Source organism: Panonychus citri, unplaced genomic scaffold, assembly GCF_014898815.1.
Source record: "Panonychus citri isolate SS breed McGregor unplaced genomic scaffold, ASM1489881v1 Contig00138, whole genome shotgun sequence".
NCBI lineage: Eukaryota > Metazoa > Arthropoda > Arachnida > Trombidiformes > Tetranychidae > Panonychus > Panonychus citri.
In genome coordinates this window covers 3,640,595-3,664,732 of record NW_026515543.1, presented here as the reverse complement: position 1 = coordinate 3,664,732, position 24,138 = coordinate 3,640,595, and the positions used below count along the sequence as shown (strand labels likewise).

Below are 24,138 nucleotides of genomic sequence, written 5' to 3'. Positions count from 1 at the left end.
CTATTAACTTGTTAATTGTTGAAGTAACTTTTAAATTCAATACTCGCAATTGTTAATGATGAGTTTGTGGTTCCATTGACAACAATTAGTTTTAATCAAGTTTCATTGATGAAAATAAAAACAAAACTTTTTCCCCAATCAATTAATTTAAATCAACTGTCAGGGAAAAGGTTAATCATTAATTATTGGTTAATATAATTCAGTTGTAGGTCATTTGATTATTACAATTAATCAGAGACGATGATTATGCTGATGTTGATGATGATGATTACGAAAGTTAAATCATGATTAATATAATAATCAAAAAGCCAAACCTACAAATTGAATAAAAGAGAAGCATAAAAATTAACAAAATCCGAAACTGATTGAGGATAAATCAGACAATTCAACACCCAAAATCAAAACAATCAAATCAAAGGCCAATCAAATTTATTAATTATATTGTTACTTTCAGTTTGATTAACATTATGATTAGTATATTGCTTGGGGTTATTTCATTTATGACAAAAAGTAGGTTTGATTATCACAATTAGTTGATTTTGTTTTCTTCGAGATCGTTCAACACCCAACAGAACAATAATCAAATAAAATTGATGATAATTAACTGAATCTATTAGTTTGTGTAATCAAGAGTTTAATTATCAATAGTTTATGATGATGAAAGATTAATCAACAAATTGTTGATTTTTTAGCAATTTAAATAACAATTTGGTGATAATCAATGAGAAACTGATAATGAAAGTGAAATATAATAATTTAGTTTGATATTAAAACTTAAATTTTGTATTATGTTTGTTATTTGATTGTGATTCCTTTGATGGTTAACAATTGATTTAATATTGAATTAATTGTGATGCTGGTAATCATTAATTGTTGAATGTTTCTGCTTGCGGCTAATCAATTGCATGATTGGTTTGGTTGTTGATTAATTTTCAATTCAATTGTGATTCTGGTGTTTTGGTGTTGATCTCAAACGATTTTTTAATCTCAATCCATTGATGACAATTATCTAATTGCCCTGAAGATGTTGATGGTTAATTGTTTTCCTCTCCTTTCTAATTTAATTGCTACAAGTTGATAGACTTCACCATGAGTATCATGTTGATCATTAACTGAGGTTTTATATTGGAAAAGAAACAGGAAGGAAAAAAACAATAACAGAAAATTAAATTACTTTTAAATTGATTGTTATTAGAAAATTTGATTCTCTCTCTCTTCGCCTACTTTTGTAAATTGTTATTCAATATAATTGTTATATTTTCAATACAATCGATGTTATTAACTTTTGGTCAAGTAAACTACTAACAATTTACTAATAGTAAATGATAATAGTAAACTTTTCGTCTCAACGTAAACACTATTTAACAAATCTAATGAACAATTTAGGCTAATTGTTTACGAAATTAATGTAAACCAGAATCATAACAAGAGACTAAATATAAAAACAAGGAAACGAAACGTTGACCTTTGTCATTGATGATTTTCAGATGAGTTAATTGTCTTAAAAGGGACTGAGATTAACAGAATCATCATCATTTTGTCTCTCTCATGATGATGATGATGATGATGAGGAACAGGGGAAAGGAGAAGAAAACAAAAAGTAAAAAAGCGAAATATCAACATACCATTAGAATAATGGGTTAGCATCATGTTTGATATTCTAATGATGTTGATGATAAAGATGCTTATCAAATGATGACTGCTTTCAATCAGCTCTCCAATTTACTGTATAATTAAAGCTTCAAAAGATTTGCATTTCAATTTCTCCACCCGATAATCTTTAGCCTGAATGTAAACAAAGTATGGATTATCAACTGACCACAACAACTGATTGACCTTCCGATCAATACATTAATCAAATGATCGTTGGTCAAGTTAATTAACTTATGTAATTCATGTAAGAATCACTTGTTGATTGAATGGATATTTGCTTCCATTGAGAATAACGTTTGGTGATGATGATGAATCAAAGAGAAAACAATTAATCTGTTACCATGAAGGAGAATTGATCTGATTCTTGGGTGAAAATTAATCAGAAAAATAGATTTAGAAAATCAATTGAATAGTGAATAAGTTAATCTTTAAATGAACATTGAGTTAACTATTGATGGTCTTTGATTTACTCAATTCCAATTGATTGATTGAAACACTACAATAAATTAATTGTTGATTACCAAAAAAAATGATAGATATAAATTGGTGAAACAATTTAAAGTTAAAGGTGTTAATATATGTACTGATTGACCAATACATTATATAATTATTTGGGCGAGGGTCAAGAGTAGCGGTTTGGATTCCTGATAAGGTCAGATATTTCATCTTGTTAAACGTACCCGATAATTTGTGGCCTTCAGTGAAATGATCTGAAAACGATGAAGAAAACTGGGAGAAAACCTAAATTATGATTAACTCAAATGATTAATTGATAACAACAATTAATGAGGTTGATTGGTATAAAAAGAGATAGATCAACGTAGAGAGAGAGAGAGATGAAAACAATGAACAAATAGATTGGAAATTAAGTTGTCATCGAATATTTAATTGTTGCTAATCGTAAGGTTGAATAGTTAATCTCATGGAACAATTTAATCATCAATTGATTTAAACGGTCAAAAAGGGTTACATTTAGATGGAAAGAAAAATAATAAATCGGAATAGTCAATGGAAAGAGTTTCTCTTCACCAGAACTGGATTAGAGAGATTGAGCCATTAGTTTCAATGTCGAATTTGTTTATGATTAATTATCTCATCGCCATCATAATCTATCATCATGTAGGTTTGTTTTCAAGAATTTTTTTCTCATCTTAATGTAGCGTAAACGAACAGTGACTTTGACCAATATTCGAAATTGTTTCTTCTTTTTTAGGCCTCTGGTAACTAAGATTAAGGTTATTCTTGGAAACCAACGCAATAGAAACTTGATGATCATCACCAACCCCAACCAGCATCATGATCATGATGATTATCAGCACCAAAATGTGATGATAATCAGAACAAATTAAAATGACCGTTGCAATTATATTACCATGAACACCATTGAGGTGATAAAATACATTCATCAAGATGAAATGGTTATCAAATCTGTTGATGATGATCACCCAAAGTGAATCCATTAACCATCAAGAGGATAAAATCCACAAGTAAATTGTAATTAACAATCAGTTTTACCTTATTGTCCACGAAATAATTAACCTTGACAAATCGACCATCAAAATGTTTAAACATCTATTTAATCGTCATCATTAATCGACAGTTAATTTGATTTCTTTTTAACTTCTTTTATTGTGATCACCATTTTCCACAACCATTAACATTGTATTTTCGCATACACATCAATATATATGTGTGAGTGTCTCTTAACAACAATCAACAATCAACAATCAACAAGCAATCATCAAATTTAATGCATCATAAAGTTACATGTTTACTCCCAATAATGATAATCATTTTAACCTCACATTGACTTTGAATAAACTCCTACACTTGATCACAATAATAGTAAATACACTCACACACTATTAATTGTGATTAAGAATTGATGACAATCAACAGAAATCATGAAAATCTCATATTCGTATTGTTAATGTAATAATTTCACTAACCGATTATTATGGTAATTGTATTAGACTAATTGTTTCACTATTACTTTTCCTTAAAAACTTTTATCAATCCTCTTTATCATAATCTTCATCCCAATCAATTAACTACTGTTAATTGTAACATAATTTCAATTTCATGTAAATATAAAACCAGAACAAATTAATAATAATTAAATAACAATTTACCTTTAGCCACTTTTAACATGATCCATTAAGGATTGACATTATTTTCCCTGACCATAGTATCTGAGAAGCAATTAGCTTACAATCTAATATGAATATTAATTGTTGATTATCATTAAGATTCTTTAATAATCTCATAATTATTATTTTCCTACTTCTTCAAGCTATTAACACAATAATAATAATAACAGTCTCACAATCTAATCGCAATTTTCATCCAACTCATTAGGTAGATTTGTTTACTTTTTTAATTCACTTTTAATTTGTAAAAATCTTCCAAGTTTCTTCCTCTTCCTCTTAAATTGTTGCTATTACATCAAATGTAGTTTTAGGCATCTTCATCTTCATCATTATCTCTCAGTTTATCATCTAAACCTCTTTTCTTAATATTCTCATCTCATTTTCTCTAACAGGTTACAACATTTAGATATGGTTACTCTTTAATTTACTTTAATTACTCACTAACACCTTGATAATCAACGTAAATATTTAACCTCTAACCCTGGATAATACAAAGGGAACGATGTTCATTCATGTAAAATCTCAACGCGATGAATATAAATTTCAACATAAACAGGAAAATGAAAATTAACCTTAACCTGAACGTTTCTGAATATCTTACATGTTATTACCTTGATTAACATACTTTGACCATAACAATTAAGACAAATATTATGTTTTCTTCTGGATATAAGTAACAATTAACAACTTTAGTCTATTGAAATTACATCAATGTCAAGTATGAAAGGTAAATATTATCATTATCGTAAATATTTTTCCAGCAAAATAATTAGATGTCGAACAATTTAAAGTTAATTAATCTAATACATTTTCTTTTTCTATCATCATTATTACAGGTACATTAAATTTCTTATAAATTATCAACGGATTACTGAATAGAAGCATTTTATTATGGATTCAATTGGTCTTCTGTTAATCCAACCAGATTATTATCATTTCTTACGTTGGACACTCAATAGAAATTTTCATTCTTCAATGATTTAATCTCTTTTTCTTGAAATTTCATCGAATATCTGATTCTTTCTTTTCTTCTTCCGTTTAATAGATCATCATCCTCATCACCTAATAGCTTCCTGAGAGAGAGAGAGAAGGTTAAATTGTGGTCAGAAAATGATAACAAGTTTCCTGATTTTCTTATAAATACAGTGAGTAGATTTTCTCTCTCATTCCATCATCTTCATCATCTTCATCATCTTCGGTCTAAATGATTTGAGAAACACCCAATTCCCTTTCTAATAATTTACCATCATCACAATTTCGCAAGGTTAACATGATGAAAACCTTTTTTTCTTCCAGAATCTTTTCATTTCTCTTCTTAATGTTTCTTTTTTTTACTTCTTTTTTAAATTAACTTTTGTATCAATTGAAGATCATCATCAGAATCTTCATCTTCCATCAAAGAGTAATCATAATTTAAATTAAACTAACATTTACACTTACCTTTCCATCACAGTTGGATGAGCTTCATTGTTCATAATATATAAATAACAAAGGAAACCATTAATTGTGATGGATCACAATTAACTAATTGAATTGACCTTTTGTCTTCCAACTAATTAAACTAATATATTAACAAGATTGTTACACATTGTCCACAGTGCAAGTAATCAGATCAATCATTAACTTATTGATAAGAAATGATTTATTTCCTATTTCATTCATTCATCTCTTTTTTTTTGTTTCACTAATTCTTCTTATCATGTAATCAGCTTAACTAATCACAATTTATTTGACTGATTTTGATTTAATAGTTGATTTAACAAGATTATTATCACAGTCGCCTTTTAACACTTAACAATTTATTAGATTGTAAAAGTTTTAACCAGGAGAGGAAAACTGAACAATCAATAATAATCATAAATCTCAAATACAACAATTAGGGGGGAAAAGTAAATCTAATTGTTTCCATTAGAAATTTATAATCAAATTGAATGAGAGATTAAATCAATCAATGAAATTGGTGATAATCTTATGAACCATATTAACGAAACAAAAAGTAAACCATAATTTTCACAAACTTTTTTACTCGTTGTTAACTCGTTGTTAACTCTCAAGGAGATTAAATTGTTGATTAACCTGAAATAAAATAGAAGGAATTAATTGTTAATGGCATGTTGTATGTATTTCTATGTATGTGGTGGGAATTAAAACAACAATAAGATGATGATAATAACCTCACCTTGGAACGGATGTGATTTATTATGATTATTCCGGAAAGATGGTGATTCGAAATTAATTCAATACTAATCATCATCATAACGATTATCATTTTGACCAACCTTTTCAAGAAGATGAATTTTGTGTATCATTATCATCATGGTGAATGGTGGAGGTGGAGATATATTAAGATGGAGAAACATTAAATAGGAAAAGGAAGTGAAGAAATTACTTTTTTTTTCTTCTCTTCTTTTTAACAATCGTAACTTCATTTGATCGTTGAAATCAGTTTGATGAATTGGAAAAGAATCGGTTAGAAATTAACATTTCCGTTGATTCTTATTCTCATTCATTCAGTTGATTAATCATTGTGATTTCAAATTAATATTAAAGTAGATTATTATCATTAGTTGGTTATTTCAAATATTACAAGCATCATAATTAAAAGTTATCAAGATGAATGAGAAGATGCAACGATGATTTTATCTTCATCATTTTTTTTTGTCTGATTGTTAGATTATTGATATTATTTTTCTATTGGTTCTGTTGAACTATTTTCAAAACGATAATTGTGATGCGGGTAACATGATATATATCATTTACTATGGTGATGATAATGAGATGAAACAGATGATGGAAGATGAAAAATGATGACCTTGAGAAGACTTTTTATGACTATTTCCTGATCAGAAGTGGCAATAAAAGAAAATCAAGACAGTGATGAGTTTTCTCTCTTTCTCCTTAAGATGCTCATTTTTTCCCCTCCTTCTCATTAGTTCATCAATCGGTCATCTTACACCATTGAGAAAGGGCGGAAACTGTGTTATTATGTTGGTGGAGAGAAAAAGGTTAGAGAAGTTTTCTCAAGATTTATCTCTCTCTCTCTCTCTTATTATTCTTTAGCTCTCCTTTCTTTGTTTTTCACTTCCATCATTTTGTTACCGCAATGAGGTTTCCAGTATAATCCGGTCAGGAAAGGATGAAGATAATTATGATTATAGTATGATGATGAATGAATGAAATGAATGATGCTCCTTAATAATAGCATATACACACACCACTCACAAAATAGACAATGAGATGGTATAGATGATATAGCAAGTCTTTGAATGATTTTATCTGGTAAACTTCATGTTGGATTAGACTCTCTTCTTGGTGTGGTTCCCTTTTTTTATAATTTGCTCCTTTTTGTTTCTACTTTCAACTCCATGTTGATGTTTCAAGATAATGATGAAGATTCATTTGCTTGATGAGGGTGGCTTAACCTTAAGAGAACGAGAAAAAAAATACTGGTCAAGATTAATAAGTTATATGAATAAATAATAAGCAATAACAAGATTACCTTTTTCATTACTGGAACATGATAGAAGTACAGAAAAAAAGATGGCGATGATGATAGAGAGTTGGTAATGATGGCCCAGCGCTCTTGTTATCTTTGTTTAGCTCCACTCAGAATCAGAAAATGTTGACCGATAAAAAAACTCTTCTTGTTATGATGATGATTGATGTAGATCAATATGAGAGGAATTAATCAAATTGTTCACTTAACAAACAATAATCATGTTTTATTAAGCTAATCCATCTAAACGTATAAATATTACCAAGAAACAAAATGGCAGCAAAAGAGTAATCACTTTTTTTTCAAGAGTAATTTGTTTCTCGTTGATTACATAAGATAACATTTTAATCGTCGAGATGAACATTAATTTGACTTGTACATGGAAATAATCACAATTTATAACAAAAAGTTCAATTAGAAAGAATAATTAAGAATTAGAAATAAACAAATTAACCTTAATTAGTTTTTTCTTTTTCATATCAACTCTTTGATTTTTGGTTCTTTTGTTTACCATAAATACTTTTCCCCTTTTCTTTGATTGGAGAAGAAAAAAATTGACCAATGGCAGAGATTCCATGTGACCGGCGAAGTCAATGGTTACCAATTTATTGTTTTCTTTTTATGGTGAGATTAAAGTTCAATCGTAATTGTGTCCAGACGAAAACAATTAATCAATGTAATCTGATTTGGGACAATTGATTGGTAAGAATCAAGGCCAATTGATGAGAAGATCTTTCTCTCTCTCTCTCTCTCTCTCTTCCTTTTCTTTCTGTTCTTCTCTTGGCTCTTCATCATTTTTTTCGTTTCATTTTTGATTGTTTTTTAATCATTTTTTTCTCATCATCAACATTTCTCTTCGCTCTCTTTATTAACCAACTATCATCATCATCATTTGGAATGTTATTACATTGAAGAGAAACAAGATGAAAAAATTGAACATCTTCAAGGACCAAGTAAGTAAACAATAAATATGGTTGACAATCATGTTCTTTTTTTATATAATTTCTTCTTCTTCGCTTCCGACATTTTGATTGGTCTTCTTTTTGCCCTATTACCTTTTTTTTCTTGTCTCTGGGCAAAAGGTTTTCCCTTTAATCTGACGAGAAGTTTGGAAAGAAATTATTTTTTCTGCAAAAATTAATATTAATCAAAAAATTCTTTTAAATTTCAGTTATTAAATAGTATCCATAAAAGAGAAAACAATATTCTTCATGTGATGTAAACAAAGAGACAGTTTCTCCTTGGAATTTGTGATTAAAATATCCCAACACATCTTCAACTATCAACAAGTTAATCTTCAAGGATGTGAGAGAAACTTCAATTAATTTGATTGTGTGAGATTATCTTTCCGATTTTGGATAATTTGGTTAACTGATCGTCATCAAAATAATCGTCACTATCTGAGTTACCTTTACATTCAAGGTTAATCCATAAAAGGTTCTTGGTGATGATGTTGATGGTAATAATTATCGTTTACTAATTATGTTACCAAATAGTAAACAATGATAATTACCGAAAACTGGTCAATAGTGTTCTTGACTTAATTGTTGCTTTATTATCTACCTACAACAAAACAATTAATGACACTTTGTCTCTTTCAACAAGCCGGATGACACTATCAATTCATCGTCATTATGATTAACAGCATTGACACAGAATTGATGGTATACAATCAATTCACCAATTGTTGATTAATTGACTCATTTAATATGGTAAAAGGATAATGAAGCAACAATTAATCTAATAGATTAACAACAAATTATTGTCATTATAAACTAATGAATATCTTTTCCAGGTAACTACTTGTATTGATTTTGAATTTGCATGTTTCTCATTTGAACTTTTTGTTTTCATGAACCATTCAGATATTCAACTGATTCAATTGGAGCTTTATTACCATGATTGTTTATGATTAACTGAAGGAAAACTGGTTACTGAGAATTGGATAAAGGGGTCGTCATTAGATATGATTATTACGATGATGATGATGGATAAAGATAATCATGATTATCAGATGAAAATGGTGAAGGTGTAAAGAAAACAACATCGGTGCTTGATTATCAGGCCCAACAGAATTAACTTTTATTGTGATTGATGCAGATTAATTTGGTCAAACATTTTGTTTCTCTTTTCTCGCTACAATTACCTGGGAACCAAATATTTCATCTTAATCATTATCCTGATTATTGTGATCAACAATTTTCAAGAATTAATTTGGTAAAGGTCAGTTGATTGTGTTGACAATGACCATGACTGCGATGAAAAAAAAATGTAGCCCAGGTCAGTGATTATATTAAATAGGCTGTGAATATTGAGACTCCCAATTAAAACCCTTTTACTTGATTATTATTAATCAAGTAATTATAATCAAGATGAACCTGAATTGAAGTTTAATTGTGCCTTCTCACAATTGAATCAATTGCTTAAATTGTCAACGAGAAACTTTGGTAATCCATGAATTTGGTAAACAATAAAGTTCAACTTTAATTGTGGTTGTTAATTATCATGCTAATTGAAACTACCGTGGTTATGAATACTAATCACAATCAACGTTTGTATTAAATTTATTTGAAAAAAAAAATCCATTAACTTATTGTTAATTTTTTGATCAGAAATGAAAACAATTAAGGCTGAAAAATTGAAGAAAAATATTTAATTCATTTTATTGTAATAAGATAATCATTATTATCAATCATGATTTACTAATTGTTTAGATAAATACAAAAGTCTGATTATAATTTTAGATCTTAATTGTTGATGAATCAAATTGTTATTGATTTGAAGCAAATGAATTGCAAAAAAGGAAAACAATATGTAGATTAATGAATGAAGAGTTAATTGTTATAGTTTTTTTTTCAATAATTATCATGATCATAATGTTGATGATGATTGGTGAGAGCATAAAATTTATTTGTTGTCAAATTATTAAGATGTTAATGATGATTTGATATCTTTTTGATTGATTCCAATAAACCAAATTGGTGAACCAGTTGTAGGTGATAATCATGAGCATGATGATGATGATGATGATTATACAGATAATGCAGCGAAATGACAATCAACTTCATCAGCATCATTGAGTAAATCAAAATCATCGTTACTTGTGTTACCTGGTTTTTCATCATCAGAGTAAAGTGACTTTTCACCTCCGTCGTGTTTCAACCAATGCCAAATTGTCATCGAATGAAGTAAAATGCTGTCAAGGTATTCATTTAGTGTGAGTGTATTGAAGTGCTAATCATGATTCGTGTTGTTAAAAGTTGATCAACAATTAACGAGGTTTAAGGTGAAAAATCAACAATCGGTGAAATTTCAGCATAATTGTCAATTGAAGCAATGAAAACAAACACGATATTAGTAATGATCATCAACCACCGATGTTTTCATTTCAAGTCAGGATGAGATTAACATGATATTAAGAGATAAAAATGTAGAGAGAGAGAGAGAGAGAGAGAGAGAGAGAGAGAGACAGGAAATAAAGTGAAACAATTAGTTGATATGATAATTTGAGAGGTAAGTGTCAAGGTTCATTTGGTGTAAGTGTGATGAAGATGATAAGGTGAGAAAACAAGTCTGAAGAAAGTGATCAGGGGAAAAGAATGAAAAATTTTCTTTATCCTGAAAACAGAATTGAAATTGTTTTTCTGTTCTGATTTTGTTCACATCATTTGAAGATTCTCAAGTTCTGTGAACTTTAAATACTTGTCTTCTCATTTTGATGATTATCTTGATTGTTGTGATACAATTTTTTAATCAATTTAATTAACTTACCTTAAGAATTTCTGATGCTTCGTATTTTTTTATCAGGATAATATCTCGTTCTCGCCTTATGATTGCCAATGAAATACAGAGACAGAAAAGTTCAAAATTTTCAAGTTTCGCAGTTCGATTACTGTTATTGGCACTTTCAACAGCTAATTGGTCAAATTCATATAATTTGAGATCATCTGATGTATCTGATTGTTTACTGATTGTCTCATGCACTTCTGATTTACCCTGCTGATTGGTCGAGGCTACAGGAACAGCTCCACCCGGATGGTTACCCACCGGGGTGAGTCTCTTGATTTCCTCAATAGATGAACCTTTTGAACCTTTCGAACCCGCTGAACTCGGTGAGCAAAGTAGAAACTCTGAATTATCGTTGCCCGTTGAATGTAAATACATTTCTCGAACTGGTGGTGAGAGAGCATAGGAGTAAATATTTGCACCCGGTGGTCGAGGTGAACTGGACAGGACTGGCCTTGGTTTGGGAGGAGGATGAATCAATATTGATTTGGTTTTATTGATTGGTGTTGGTGAGGTCAACATGGTTGTCGTTATTGTTGCTGTTGTTGTTGGTATAGTTGATGTAGCGGTTGTTATCAAATCTCCTATTGGAGGTTCTTGTGCTGAGGGTGGTGGTGATTTTAATTGTCGCCATTGCCCTGGTCGATCCACTTCATCAGCATCACCATCAGTGTCACCACTTTTATCAGGTGATTTAATTGTAATAGATGCTTCCTTGGATCGGTTTAAATATAAATCAAATGGTTCCGAGTTATTTTTAACTGTCGTTGTACCACCAACCTCGCCATTGGCTGAATCAGTTGAACCTTTCATCGGGAATGGTACAGTTGTAACACCGTCGGCAGTTAATGATGTTGTTGATGATTCAGTTGATGAGGTTTTGAAAAGATAATCAGAATCATCCCAAGCTGAAATCCATTTCTGAGACTTTTGGATTTGGGCTAAAATTGGTGAAAGACACTGGTCAACAAATGGTTCCTCTTTTGACTCCTCGTAACAAGCTAACGAATGGACTGACCAAATTGTTTCCCAAACAATTAAAACATCGTCATAATCATCGGTTTTACGTTTCATGAACTCTCGTTTGAAAAGACAAATTATCCAACGAAAGGCAAAGTAACAATTTTCAGAATCATTGGTACCTAAGAATCGGGAATCAAATAAAAACAGAAAAATTAGACGACAATCAAACTAATTTATGTACAATTCTCATCAACAATTAATTAAACAATAATTACGTAGATATTGTGCAAAAACTGGATCAGTTATCCGAATTAATTTGAGCAGTGCTTTCAGTTGATTGCTCATTGTTTTTTGTGACAATTCAAAGTTACGTTTCTAAATAATGAGGGAAAAAAAAGAAAGTAAACCAATTAGATATTAATTGTAATCATTTTAAGGTGTTAATATATATTGATTTTTAATTTGTTCTTCTTATAAAGATTAATTGTTGTAATTATGATTGTCAACTTACAAAAAGATTCATCATTTGAACGAAACACCAAAAGGCTTTGGGTATATCACCGTCCCAGACATAAAGTAAAGGAGCTGCTAAATCAGTCATACCTGTCATTTGTTTGACAAAATTGTTTGATTAATAAATTGTTACAATTTGACAACAATTGAGGGAAAAAAATGATACAATTTGATATCAAATAAATATAACCAATTAAACATTAAAAACTGTGTCAGCAATTGTAATACATTGAGTACAAAAAGAGATGACATTTTTTCAACGTTAATCATTGATTATTAGTAAAGTTAATTGTAATTAATGGAAACTCATTTTGAGGACAGTTATTGTTGATAGTTGTCGATATGATTCTTGATAACAGAAAATAAGTAAAAATATTAAATTGTTGTTGAAGAAAAAATTATTTTCTGATTTTACCGGTTGAGAACTTTAAATTGTAAACAATTGAACAACATTTTAATTTTCGTTATTGAAATTTTGATTAATCATCTAAATCACAATCAATATTACAATAGTGAAAAAAATTAATAATCAACCAAACAATTAACCTGCTGATCTTTCATTGGTCATACTGTTATTAACATCGTTTCCCATTTAGATGGACAATTAGTTAATTGTTAACTTACCTTGAACATAACCAGTATCAAAATCGTACATAATATAAGTCATCAAGAGATGTCGGAGTCTCTCGAGGTTACCAGTTGAATCGGCATAGAAAAAATGAGTTCGATCACAACGAACAACATCTCTGTCTGTAATTAATTAATTAATCAAGATTAGAATTCAACAATTAAACAATAAATAGTTTAAGTCGAGTGTAGGATAAAAACAATCAACTGAATTAAAGTAAAAAAAAATTGGAATAACAATCGTCAGGTTGTTGTAACAACTTGATGTCCAATGGTGATTTTTTTAATCAACAATCAATTCAGTTGATTAACAATTAGATAACAATCATAATAATAACCTATTGAAATAGTCTTGGTAGGGGTTAGGTGTTGGTTATTAATATCAACAATTAAAACTCAACTAGGTCTAATCACGATGAGGTAAAGTGATAAAAATTGAGACTAATTGTTGATTGTTGATTGTAAAAGTTTTTAGATTATGATTTATGTTGTAGGCCAATGTTTTTAAATGATAATCTCTTTGTATTAAATACAATCAGTAAATTGTTGTAATAATAATAATAGTTACCAATTAATGATTTACGCTCTCGGTAGGCAGTAAATCTTGATTCTTGATCTGGTAAAATTGTTTTCCATTGGTTAGAATAGTAATTGTAAAGTGATTTTAATTGTGACCAATCAAGATTATCATTTTTTTCAGTAATTCCCAAAACAATTGGCCATAGTTTACGCCGTAATGAGTGACTTGCAATGCCCTAAATTGTTAACAATTAAGAAAAAAAAATCAAGACAATTAAACATTAAATCAAGTTCATTGTTGATTGTTGTTTAGTTTTGGTTTTATCAACTGGTGTTGTTAAAGAGGAAGGAGTCTTAATCAATTGATTTGATTTGATTTGATCTCTAATTGTTATCATGATGATTATTATTATGATGATTATTATCACCAAACAATTTAACTACAATTAATTCAGTGAAAAGCATTTTAATTTTGATAGGGTTTGGTTAATAATGTGTTAACTATGGTGAAAGCAAATCTAATCAGTTTTGATATGCTCTTAATTGTCTTAATCATAATAACAAGATAACAATCAACTAAATCAGATTAACAGTGAATTGGACGATCAAAATTTTTTTAATTCTTCTAAATCAAATTAATCATAATAATCATTTTTCAGCAATAACATCAACTCAAGTAATAAAAAACACATAACAAGATACAAACAATGAAAAAAATTGATAGTTAATTAAAAAAAAAGTATCAACAAGTGAAACAATCAACGTTTTGTTAAAATTAATCAGTTAATCTCAACAAAATTTTTACTGGATTGATTGTTGATTAAAAATCGTGTCTACTTAATTTAATGGTGAAAATTATCACAACAATTAACACTTATCAAGTATAAAACAATCATTTTTTTGCTGTTGATTGTTTTTTACAACAATTATGATTATGTTTATCAGAAGCAAGATCATGAGAGATATTAAATTGTAATCAAAAAAGTGTGATTATCATCAGAAATTAATTGTAATACAATATCAAACAAGGTATTATCGTTATAACAATCATCAGATTGTTAATTATCATTAGTTGATTATCATCAATTGTGGGTGAAAATTTTAACCGAAAGTGAACCAGATTAACTGTTAATAATAAATAACTTTTGGGTTAAATTAAGTTGATAGAAATCAAAATTTAAGTAGAGCGAAAATTTAATGATAATCTTAATTATGATTAAAAAGAAATCATCTTGATCATCAGAAATGAGAATTAAAAAGTTCAACTAACAATCAAGTTAAAAATCATATCAACATCATGAGAGTCACAATTAAAAATTGAAAGTTACAATTAATCGATCAAAAATATAAATCGTAATTACTTGATTTTGTTGTTAAAATATTCGATTAGTCTAATTATATAATCATAATTATCTAGCAATTTATTGTCAATCGATTGTATAAAGAAAAGTTTGATATGTTAATTGGGCAACAATAATTACCCTCTTGATTGTGTTAGCTGATTTAATTTAGGATCAGCACAATTAAAACTCATCTACAAAATGTAAACATCATTATCTCATCAAATTAGAAAAAAATTAAGTTAATTGTGAAATTAATGTTGATGGTAAACAAGTAATCTAATACACCTACAATAAAGTTAATTATAAATAATCAAATTTGATTGTATTTGACTAGAACAAACAGAATCTTAAATTGTTATCATCTTAAATGCTAATTTTGATAATTACAATTTAAAGTTGATCTTGATACTAAATTAAAATCAACCAAATTGTATCAATTATATAGACACTGTGGTTAACAATATCAGATTGTCTAATTGTTATAATTAACTTTCATTTTGATGATATAATCAATGGATAAGGAGTTTGATTGAAATAATTGATCAGTAATTAAAAAGAAATGATGAAAATTAAATAGTTGGCTTGTTGTTTCGTGAGGAATCAAATTGTTTGAGTTAATTTAATTACCATTCTGTTGATCATAACTCTAAATATAAAATGTTGATTAACTAAATTACAATTAATTTAAATATATAATCAAAACTGTATCATCATTAAAACAAAATTGTATTTATTTCATGATTAATTTTCAACTAATAACAATGTGATTATAATTAAATCTTAATCAGATGAACACAATTAGTTACGATTAAGATGATGATTATATTGATTTAATGATTAAAGAAAAAAATTTAAATTAATTTTCATCTTGTCCAAACCTACAATTTAATTAGATATTCTAACTGATTAATTAATCAATGGTTTTATTAATTGTAAAGGCTAAATTTAATAATAAAAGTTAATTACTATTTATATTATCAATTAAGTAAATTAATTTAATTAAGTTACAATCAAATTAATCTGTTAGCATCATTTCAAATGGTTGATGAACTTTCAAATGATTTTAATTCATCATCTATCCAATTAGTTAATTGTATTCCAACATTTGAGCTTTTTAATCAATCATAATCAACAATTGATGCAAATTAATCTGATTAAATCAATTCTGATAATGACATTGATGATTAGCGAATTATTTTCTCACCAATTTAAATAGTGAGAAAAAAATATCAAAGTTTAAATTGTGATCAGATGATTATGAATAATTAATAACATTTTAGAATTGAATAATTAAAGTTAATTGCGCGGAAATGAGCAACAGTAAATTTTAATTATGATCATCATGATTATGATAATTATGATTTAGTTACATCCGTTGGTAATTTGAAATTAAATCAGCTTCCGAAAGAGATTAAAAATCAAATTGTTGAAATGGTCAACATTAAATTGCTGGTTAATTGTGTTCAATTGGTAAGAATTGGTTAAATAGATCGGAGAGGGAATTGTTACAATCATAATAACAATTGGATATTCAAAAATTAACTGAGTTCAACGCGAATTAAATTCTTAGAAGTTTAAGTTTGATCACAATTAACTGAAAATGAAACAATTTGATTGATTAATTGGCAACAAGGCGCATGGTGGGACCATGGAGGAGGTGGAGGTTTCCACCGGTAACATGAAATATCATATGTATCAATTGTTTACAATAGAGTTTTAATCATCATGATTAATGAAAAACTGAATAAACATGACGATGATGGTGAGAATATTAATTGTAAATCATATGATCATCAACAATTAATCACCTTTCTGATGATTCATTTTCAATTCAGCTGATTGAAGAGACAATTAAATGAGTTGAGAAAAAAAAATTTAAAGATCGAGGATGAGACTGGATTAGATTTTAATTAGATTATTACTTGATCTTTCCCTCAAAAGGCCATAATCATCTTCGTTTAATCAACTAACACAATTAATTATTGTTAAAGTTTAACTAAGACAATCAAGGAAGAGACAATAGATTTTATGTTAATTTAGTTCTTTTTTTTTCTTGATTGTAACAATACAATAGAATTGATTAGTTTAACTGATAGAAACACGTTGTCTTTTGTAAGTTAATCATGGTAATGACAATCAAACGTAAATTAACTTTGAATTGTGATGAAAGTTTGTGCTGATTAAATGGCTCTTAGATACTCACAATTTACTAAACAAATTAACCTTTAAAACAACGGTAACAATTAAAACAGAAAACAAGAGTGAAAAGATACAAAACATTCATAAGGAATGATGTTGATCTTATAACATTTTAATTGTTAAAATGAGTTGATGAAAGAGGACATAATGACGATGATGATGAAGAGACAATTAGTTGACCGCGGTCAAGAAATTTTCAACCGACAATCAGGCTCATAGTAAAGGAGGAAAACTCATCTTTTCAAGTCAATCAAAATGAAAGTGAATTTGTTCAAGATTAACTTACGATGGTTGAGATCAGGAAGAGCATTGAATAAGGTGTGGACTTGAAGTGGATTAAGGTTTAAGGAGGAGGATCAATTAGAAGATAATATTTACCCCTTTACAAATGCGGTCAAGAAGATGTCGTCGTGATGAATGTATGTACTTCTCTTGGTATTCATCTTCTGTCAATGGTGGTAATCGTTGTTGTGGGATCGAACAATCAATTTGTGGAAGAGCCGGTGGAGGATGTGAAATGGGCTCCTGATTATATTCTTGTCGATTTCCGTAATGAGCGTTTTCTTCTCGATGCCTTGCATAGCCTAAAGGATCTCGCAAAGTATTACGAATAATTCCTTCACCATCTTCGTATGGACTGAGAACATAATTGGTAACTTTAGAGAATTGGGTTAGAGCGGTTGTCCAAGGATCGCGAAGAAGCCTACTGGCGATGTGAGAACGTCTTGGAGGTGGAATATAATGGTCACTTGGGCGTTGAAGGGATCGACTGCTTAATGCACAAAATTCAACTTGAGGGTCAACCTCATCTTCATCATCATTCTTAGGAGAATCATGTTGGGAGATTGATGAAGGTGAATGTGGCTGCTCCTCAATTTCTGATGAAGAAAACATGGTGAGGGTGAACAAAGATGCGAAAATTATCAATGACAATGATGAAACTAGTAAATTGTAAACACAATTAGTCCAGTGATGAATTCAGATGATCAGATAAAACCGTGTGTTGAGGTGATGACCTTTAGATAGAAAATGAGAGAGAGAAAAAAAGATTTAAACCAAAGGAGATTTAATTTAGAGGAAAAGACTCACCAGGTTTTATTATCACAATAGAAAAGACAACACACACATTGGATTAATTGTTCACTAATTTGGTAACAATTTTTCTCTTAAGTATTGATGGTGAGATGACGAGCAAATGATGGCAAAGATGATGGAGGTGGTTGAAGAAAAAACAAAGGTGAGAGAGAAAGTAAAATGAGAGAGAGAAAAAAATAACCAAAGGTTGACTGTGTTTCTGTTACACAATCAAAGTGGTTACAAAATGTTAGCTGAATAAAGGGTAAGATGATTGATCTTTTCTCATTGACAAAGTCAGTAGATTTGTTTCATCGTGGTATCCAGAAAGGGGGGGGATAATCACTTACGATCACTGGATTAGTTGAACTAAAAGGATAAGAAATTAAAATGATCCCATGGAATTGAAAGAGAAACAGAAAATACCAAAGTCTCTTTGTCTGTGATGACGATTCTGTTGAAAGAAACAACAACAAAGTGGTCACGTGACTCAAGAGCTTTTTTGTTTACCTTTTTGTTCAAAATTCATTTTCTTTTCATTTTTTTATTGTTCTTTTCAATTTTGTAATTAACTTAATTATCTGATTCTTTTCTGAATTAGTTAAACCTGATTTCTTTGAATTTTGCTAATTGGTGTTTCTCTTTAAATCGTTTCATTTGTTTCGATTAACATTCAATGTGTTGGAATCACTTTTTCCCTTTGCTGTCAAATGTTGTCTGTAAATTGGACTGTTGATATTAATTAATTGATTGATTTCTTATATTGAATTTATCAAAATTAACAATTTAGACTGTTTAACAAATAGATTGTCAATATTCATCAACTTAATTAGACAATTACAACAGCTACTGGTTTCCTATTTCTACTTATATGGTTTTCCTTCATTTCAATTTTCTGGTTATTGAGAATCTACAATTTAAAAGGTAATTTGCTCACAATTGATTTCTTTTTATTTACAATTTTTAATTGTAACAATTTATTTATTATCCTTTGTCTGTTTAAAAATCGCAAGCAAGTTTATTCATCTAATTAGTATCTTGTTCATACCCTCATGAGAGTTTATCTTTCAATGTTTGAAGATAATCACATGTTTGGGTAACAACATTTCGAGATAATTTAATTCTGATTGTTGATTTAATTGTTTCTTTTTTTTTCCATCATTTTCCCTGGTTAGATTTTCATGGAATCGATAACTTTTAAAGATGTTGATTCAAATGTTCCAATTGATTTAAATGTTATACTTGCTGATCAATATGAGACTCGAGATATTCACAAGGGTAAACATTAATCTCTTTAAGTTTCTATTAAATTAATTATCTTTATCTAATTATAGTAAAAGTGTTTGTGGCCATTTTGAAAGACAAGAAATCAATATCACCAGCTATTCGCAGTTTAGCTAAATTGTTTCCAATCCCGAAAGATTTGATTCACTTGAAGCGAGTTAGAAACAATCAACAGTCGGATACCAATGAGATAATCATATGTAAAGAATGCGAGACTTCAGTTGATCAAATTGAAAGAAAATTAGCAAATTCGATTGATTATACTGATTTAAAGATCGTTTCGGTACCAAATGGGCCACCTTTTAATCGTTGGCAGTTTGAAAAAGCATCGAAACTATGGCCGGTCAATTTTTTCGAGAATAAAGAGTAAGAAATGAGCAATTGATTAACTTTGAATTTGTACTTGTAGAGAACAGAAATTAACTCAATTACTTGAATTGTTTATCGTCAGAATTACTCAGAGACTTGATGGAACTTGTATCAGTTTAAATGATCGATGGACTATCGATTCAATTATGAGAGATCTTGTGAAAAGATCAATGGAAAATAATTATCGAGATTTTGGTGCAATCGTTGATTCGAATTTTAATGTTCTGGTCATTTGTGGTGATCACATTGATCGACATCCACTAAGACATTGTCCAATGAATTTAATTGATTTAATATCATCTCTCCAAGGTGGTGGATCTTGGTATAAGAAGGACAATCAAGAAAATCAATCAATTGATGGACCGTTATCCTTAATTATGACGACCGATCATGATCCTGATGCGTATCTTTGTACAGGGTATGATGTTTATCTAACTCGAGAACCTTGTATAATGTGTTCCATGGGACTTTTACATTCGAGGATAAAACGAATATTTTTCTTGGAGGAACAAATTAAATCAACAACTAGATTAAAAGATGGATGTCCTAATGATTTAGCTCTATCACGAATGAAGCTTCACACTAATCCAGATATTAATCATAGATTTGATGTTTGGAGAGTGAAATTAAAAAATGATTGTTGAAATCGCGAAAAAAAATTAATTTGCTATTTACTAATTACCACTCACCACCATATCCTCATCGTAAAAATCAACATGATCTTGTTTTTTTCGTATCTTTAAAGATGAAAATTTAATTTCTTGTTAATTTGTAATCAATTGTATCTAATGAGTTAATCGCTGGAATCATCGCTGGAGTCATGTTCATCTCTGGACTGATTTCCTCTTTGAGCTCTGCTAACAGTTGAACTAATGAACGGCGATGAAATTTCATCAGATGAAGATCGTTCTTGGCTCGACAAATTCTGGGCTCGTTGTTGTTGTCTTCGTGGTCTTGGCCGTGGTCGAAATCTTGGATCGTTCAACTGTTGCAATTCTAATGAGACACCACGTCTTCCTCTCAGTCCAGCTCTAGCTCTTCTTGCACCTCTCCTTTGGCCTCTTGATTGACCTCTACCTCTACCTCTTGGTCGAGATTGAGTTAGAGTTTGAGTTTGATTTTGTCGTAGACGAGGACCTGAAAGTCTACGAGCTCTTTGAACAATATCATGTCTCACCGGAGATGCTGACATGTTATCACTTCTCGAACTAACTGATTGACGACTAATCGCCTGAGAACCAGAATTACTTGAAACAACACTAGCACGAGAAGATGAAATGGGTGATGTATTCATACCAGTATTCCTAACACTAGGAGCCGCAACAGTCCGAGTAAGTGAATCAGGCCAAATGACAGCGGATCCCCAAGATTCATTAGTTTCCGCTGAACTTGCTGTACTCATTGCTGGGCTTGTATTCGGTGACCGTCGCTCTCTTTTAATATTAAACAATTGACAATATCGATCTATCAAATTGTCGACCAGTAAAACTCTTGACCGGTTAGAATAATTTTCGCGACAAACGGGACACTGCCCATTATGATTTCTCCATTGGGTAAAACATCCGCTACAAAAGGTGTGTGAACAATTGATATTAACAGCGTGATGGATCAACTGTTGACAAATAGCACATTTGAGTTCACTTTCAACCAACTCTCGAAGTTGAGTCAACAACTGAGAGGGTGTTTGGTTGCCCGAACTGGTCCCGCCGGTGGTAGAGAGTAAAGAAGAGTTTCCAGCAACCGGCCTTGGAGATGGACATGGAGATGGAGTTCGAGAGACCACAGATGATCGTGAACTTGCAGGAGACAACGAAGTCTCAACTCTCCTTGAAGATCCACTTTCGAAAGAATCTCTCCGTGGGGTTGCCTCTGATTCAGAAGCGCTACTTCTCGAACTCATAATCATTAAGAAAGACGAAGATTTACCAAATTAAGCAAAAGAAAAACTTCAATTTTATAAAGAATAGTAAAATGAAAGGAGAGAAGACAAATTGTGATAATTAATTTTAATTGTCAATAATCTTTCCTGGATTATTTAAAACCATTTAACATTATTGGAGAGGGATTTTAATTAACAATCAATTAAACAATTAACCCTCATAATCCAAAACATGTTTGTCAATTTATCCCATGGAATATACAGAAATCATACCTGAATCTAAGATCACCCAATAAGTCAACGGAACATTTTATTCAATAATTTTCATCGAGATCAGCATATGAAAAATTGAATCGAAATTCTTAGAGATTAACTTTAGATTTATCAATTATATCTCTGAGGATATTTTCATCGAAGCCGAAATAGCTCAGTTGGGAGAGCGTTAGACTGAAGATCTAAAGGTCCCTGGTTCAATCCCGGGTTTCGGCGAATCCTTTTGCCTCCGTTCATTTCATCTCACTTTCGCCTCTGATTCTGATTAATAGAAACAATTTATTTCTGCTTAACAACTGATTTGTATTTCTTTCTTATTCCATTTCTTATTGTTGGTCACTTTAATCTTTAATGTCTTTAATTTGAACTCTATTGAGTTTTTTTGCCAATCGTTGATGAATAATTTTCATTTTTTCTGTCATGATTGACTGGGGTTTCTAATTGTCATCAATCGAGGCAATTGACCAGAATGTTAATATCATTTACGAAATGTGAATAAAATTAGATTTTTACTTGATCTTCAGGTCACTTATCCATTAAAGTTCAAATCTCAATATCGGAAATTATTTCCAACGAAAAGAAAATCTAATTACCTGTTTTACTTTTAAATGATCAGTCTTAAAGTTGAAAATTAAATCGGTGTTATATCAATTTAACCTTCTCTCTATGAATTCATTTACTCTTTTTTCAATTTAATTTGTTAATTGTTTCTAATTTGCAATCAGTTGATTTAAAAAGATTTTATTCTTCGCAATGACAATACGGTCCCCGGAATTAATCAGCTGACAATTTTTTGTTTTTTTCTCAATCTCAACATGTGAATTTAATTTTAATCAATTTAATTGATTGGATTTTTCCTAATGATTTGTTGATTGTTTCATTTAAAATTTGATATTTATTACGTTTGGAGTTTTGGAGTAATTCAGAGTTTTTGGCTTTCAATTTTTTCTCGAGCAAACATTTTCTTTTCGAGTTTTGCTTTTTGGCTTTTATTTTGAAAATGGAGATTCCTGTTGCTTTGAAGAATCGGTTGAATACTTTTAAAACAAAAATGTCTTCTCTTAAAAGTGATTGTCAAAATTTATTATCTAAATATGATTCTATTCGTGAAACTATTGAAGGAAACGCTTTGGAAGAGGCTGCTCTTGATTTAACGACGACTTTTACAATCAACTCATTATTCTGGCGTAAGTATAAAGATTGTCCAATGTGAAACTTTTTAATTTTCTACAATTTAATTTGTTTTTTCTTCAGTTTATTTAACGTGTAAAGGAGTGGACCCGAAAAATCATGATCTTAGGCTGGAAATCAATCGTATCAAACAAGCCAACTTGAGATTGAAAAAATTACAAGACTCATCTAAAGCTCCTAAACTTAACATTCCAGTAGCTAAAAGATTCATTAAAAGTGCCTTATTTGATCCAGAAGCTGGAAAAACAGTTGATACGACAGATGATATTGAACAAGATGATGAAAATGGTGAAAGACAAATAAAACGTTTGCGAAGTGATCCTGACGAAGAAACAAAAGACATCGAGATGAAGCCAGATACTGAATTGAAGGAAAGCGATGAAACTAAAGATGAAACTGAAAAGATAGAGGAAGAAGAGGACGAAGATGACGGAGAAGTGGAAATAGTTGGTACAAAGATAAACTCAGATAATACAAATAAATCGGACCGATTTTCAGGAGAATCAAGAAAGAGAAAAAACGAAGGACCAAGCAAAGGATCGTCCAAGAAGCGAATGTTCCGAAAACAGTTACGAAAGAAGTTCATGCGAAAATCTAATAGAAAAATGAAATAATCATTTTCCACAAATTTTCATCAATAGAAAATCACTAAATCATAATTTATATTAATGTAAAGTGTTTATTAAAGAACCAATTAAAAGGAGTTCAAATCAACCGGTGATCAAGTTGCTATTTCAATCATCCCGATGAACACAAACAACAATAGGAGTTAATTGATATCTCTGATCGATGAGCTTTAATTAAGTGCTTTTTAATTAC

General features: G+C 29.9%; 5 protein-coding genes, 1 long non-coding RNA gene and 1 other non-coding gene across 7 annotated transcripts in view; 4 read left to right on the top strand and 3 right to left on the bottom strand.

Annotated features, from left to right (window-relative positions):
* Positions 1 to 24,138, top strand: part of LOC128393647 (mediator of RNA polymerase II transcription subunit 9-like) — a 123,001-nt gene that overhangs the window by 22,544 nt on the left and 76,319 nt on the right. The gene's annotated exons all lie outside the window — the stretch shown is intronic.
* LOC128393650 (uncharacterized) lies at positions 4,584 to 7,982 on the bottom strand. Its single transcript, XR_008326237.1, has 4 exons — positions 7,303 to 7,982; positions 5,983 to 7,225; positions 5,244 to 5,879; positions 4,584 to 4,876 (listed from the first exon to the last, which is right to left on the bottom strand). It is a non-coding gene; the product is annotated as an uncharacterized LOC128393650 (long non-coding RNA).
* Positions 9,938 to 18,695, bottom strand: LOC128393624 (uncharacterized). The gene is made up of 8 exons (XM_053353816.1): positions 18,339 to 18,695; positions 17,628 to 18,265; positions 13,757 to 13,943; positions 13,186 to 13,311; positions 12,560 to 12,651; positions 12,324 to 12,423; positions 11,071 to 12,227; positions 9,938 to 10,533 (listed from the first exon to the last, which is right to left on the bottom strand). Exons 2-8 carry the CDS (start codon positions 18,141 to 18,143, stop codon positions 10,330 to 10,332), a joined length of 2,382 nt encoding a protein of 793 aa, XP_053209791.1. The 5' UTR covers positions 18,144 to 18,265; positions 18,339 to 18,695; the 3' UTR covers positions 9,938 to 10,329.
* On the top strand, positions 18,884 to 20,751 carry LOC128393631 (probable inactive tRNA-specific adenosine deaminase-like protein 3). Its single transcript, XM_053353823.1, has 4 exons — positions 18,884 to 19,247; positions 19,499 to 19,601; positions 19,658 to 19,973; positions 20,059 to 20,751. Exons 2-4 carry the CDS (start codon positions 19,505 to 19,507, stop codon positions 20,618 to 20,620), a joined length of 975 nt encoding a protein of 324 aa, XP_053209798.1. The 5' UTR covers positions 18,884 to 19,247; positions 19,499 to 19,504; the 3' UTR covers positions 20,621 to 20,751.
* On the bottom strand, positions 20,770 to 21,876 carry LOC128393659 (uncharacterized). The gene has a single exon (XM_053353855.1). The coding sequence runs from the start codon at positions 21,874 to 21,876 to the stop codon at positions 20,770 to 20,772; it is 1,107 nt and encodes a 368-aa protein (XP_053209830.1).
* Trnaf-gaa (transfer RNA phenylalanine (anticodon GAA)) lies at positions 22,272 to 22,344 on the top strand. Its single transcript has one exon. It is a non-coding gene; the product is annotated as a tRNA-Phe (tRNA).
* LOC128393635 (nuclear nucleic acid-binding protein C1D-like) lies at positions 22,932 to 24,033 on the top strand. Its single transcript, XM_053353826.1, has 2 exons — positions 22,932 to 23,315; positions 23,383 to 24,033. The coding sequence occupies exons 1-2, from the start codon at positions 23,129 to 23,131 to the stop codon at positions 23,931 to 23,933; spliced, it is 738 nt and encodes a 245-aa protein (XP_053209801.1). The 5' UTR covers positions 22,932 to 23,128; the 3' UTR covers positions 23,934 to 24,033.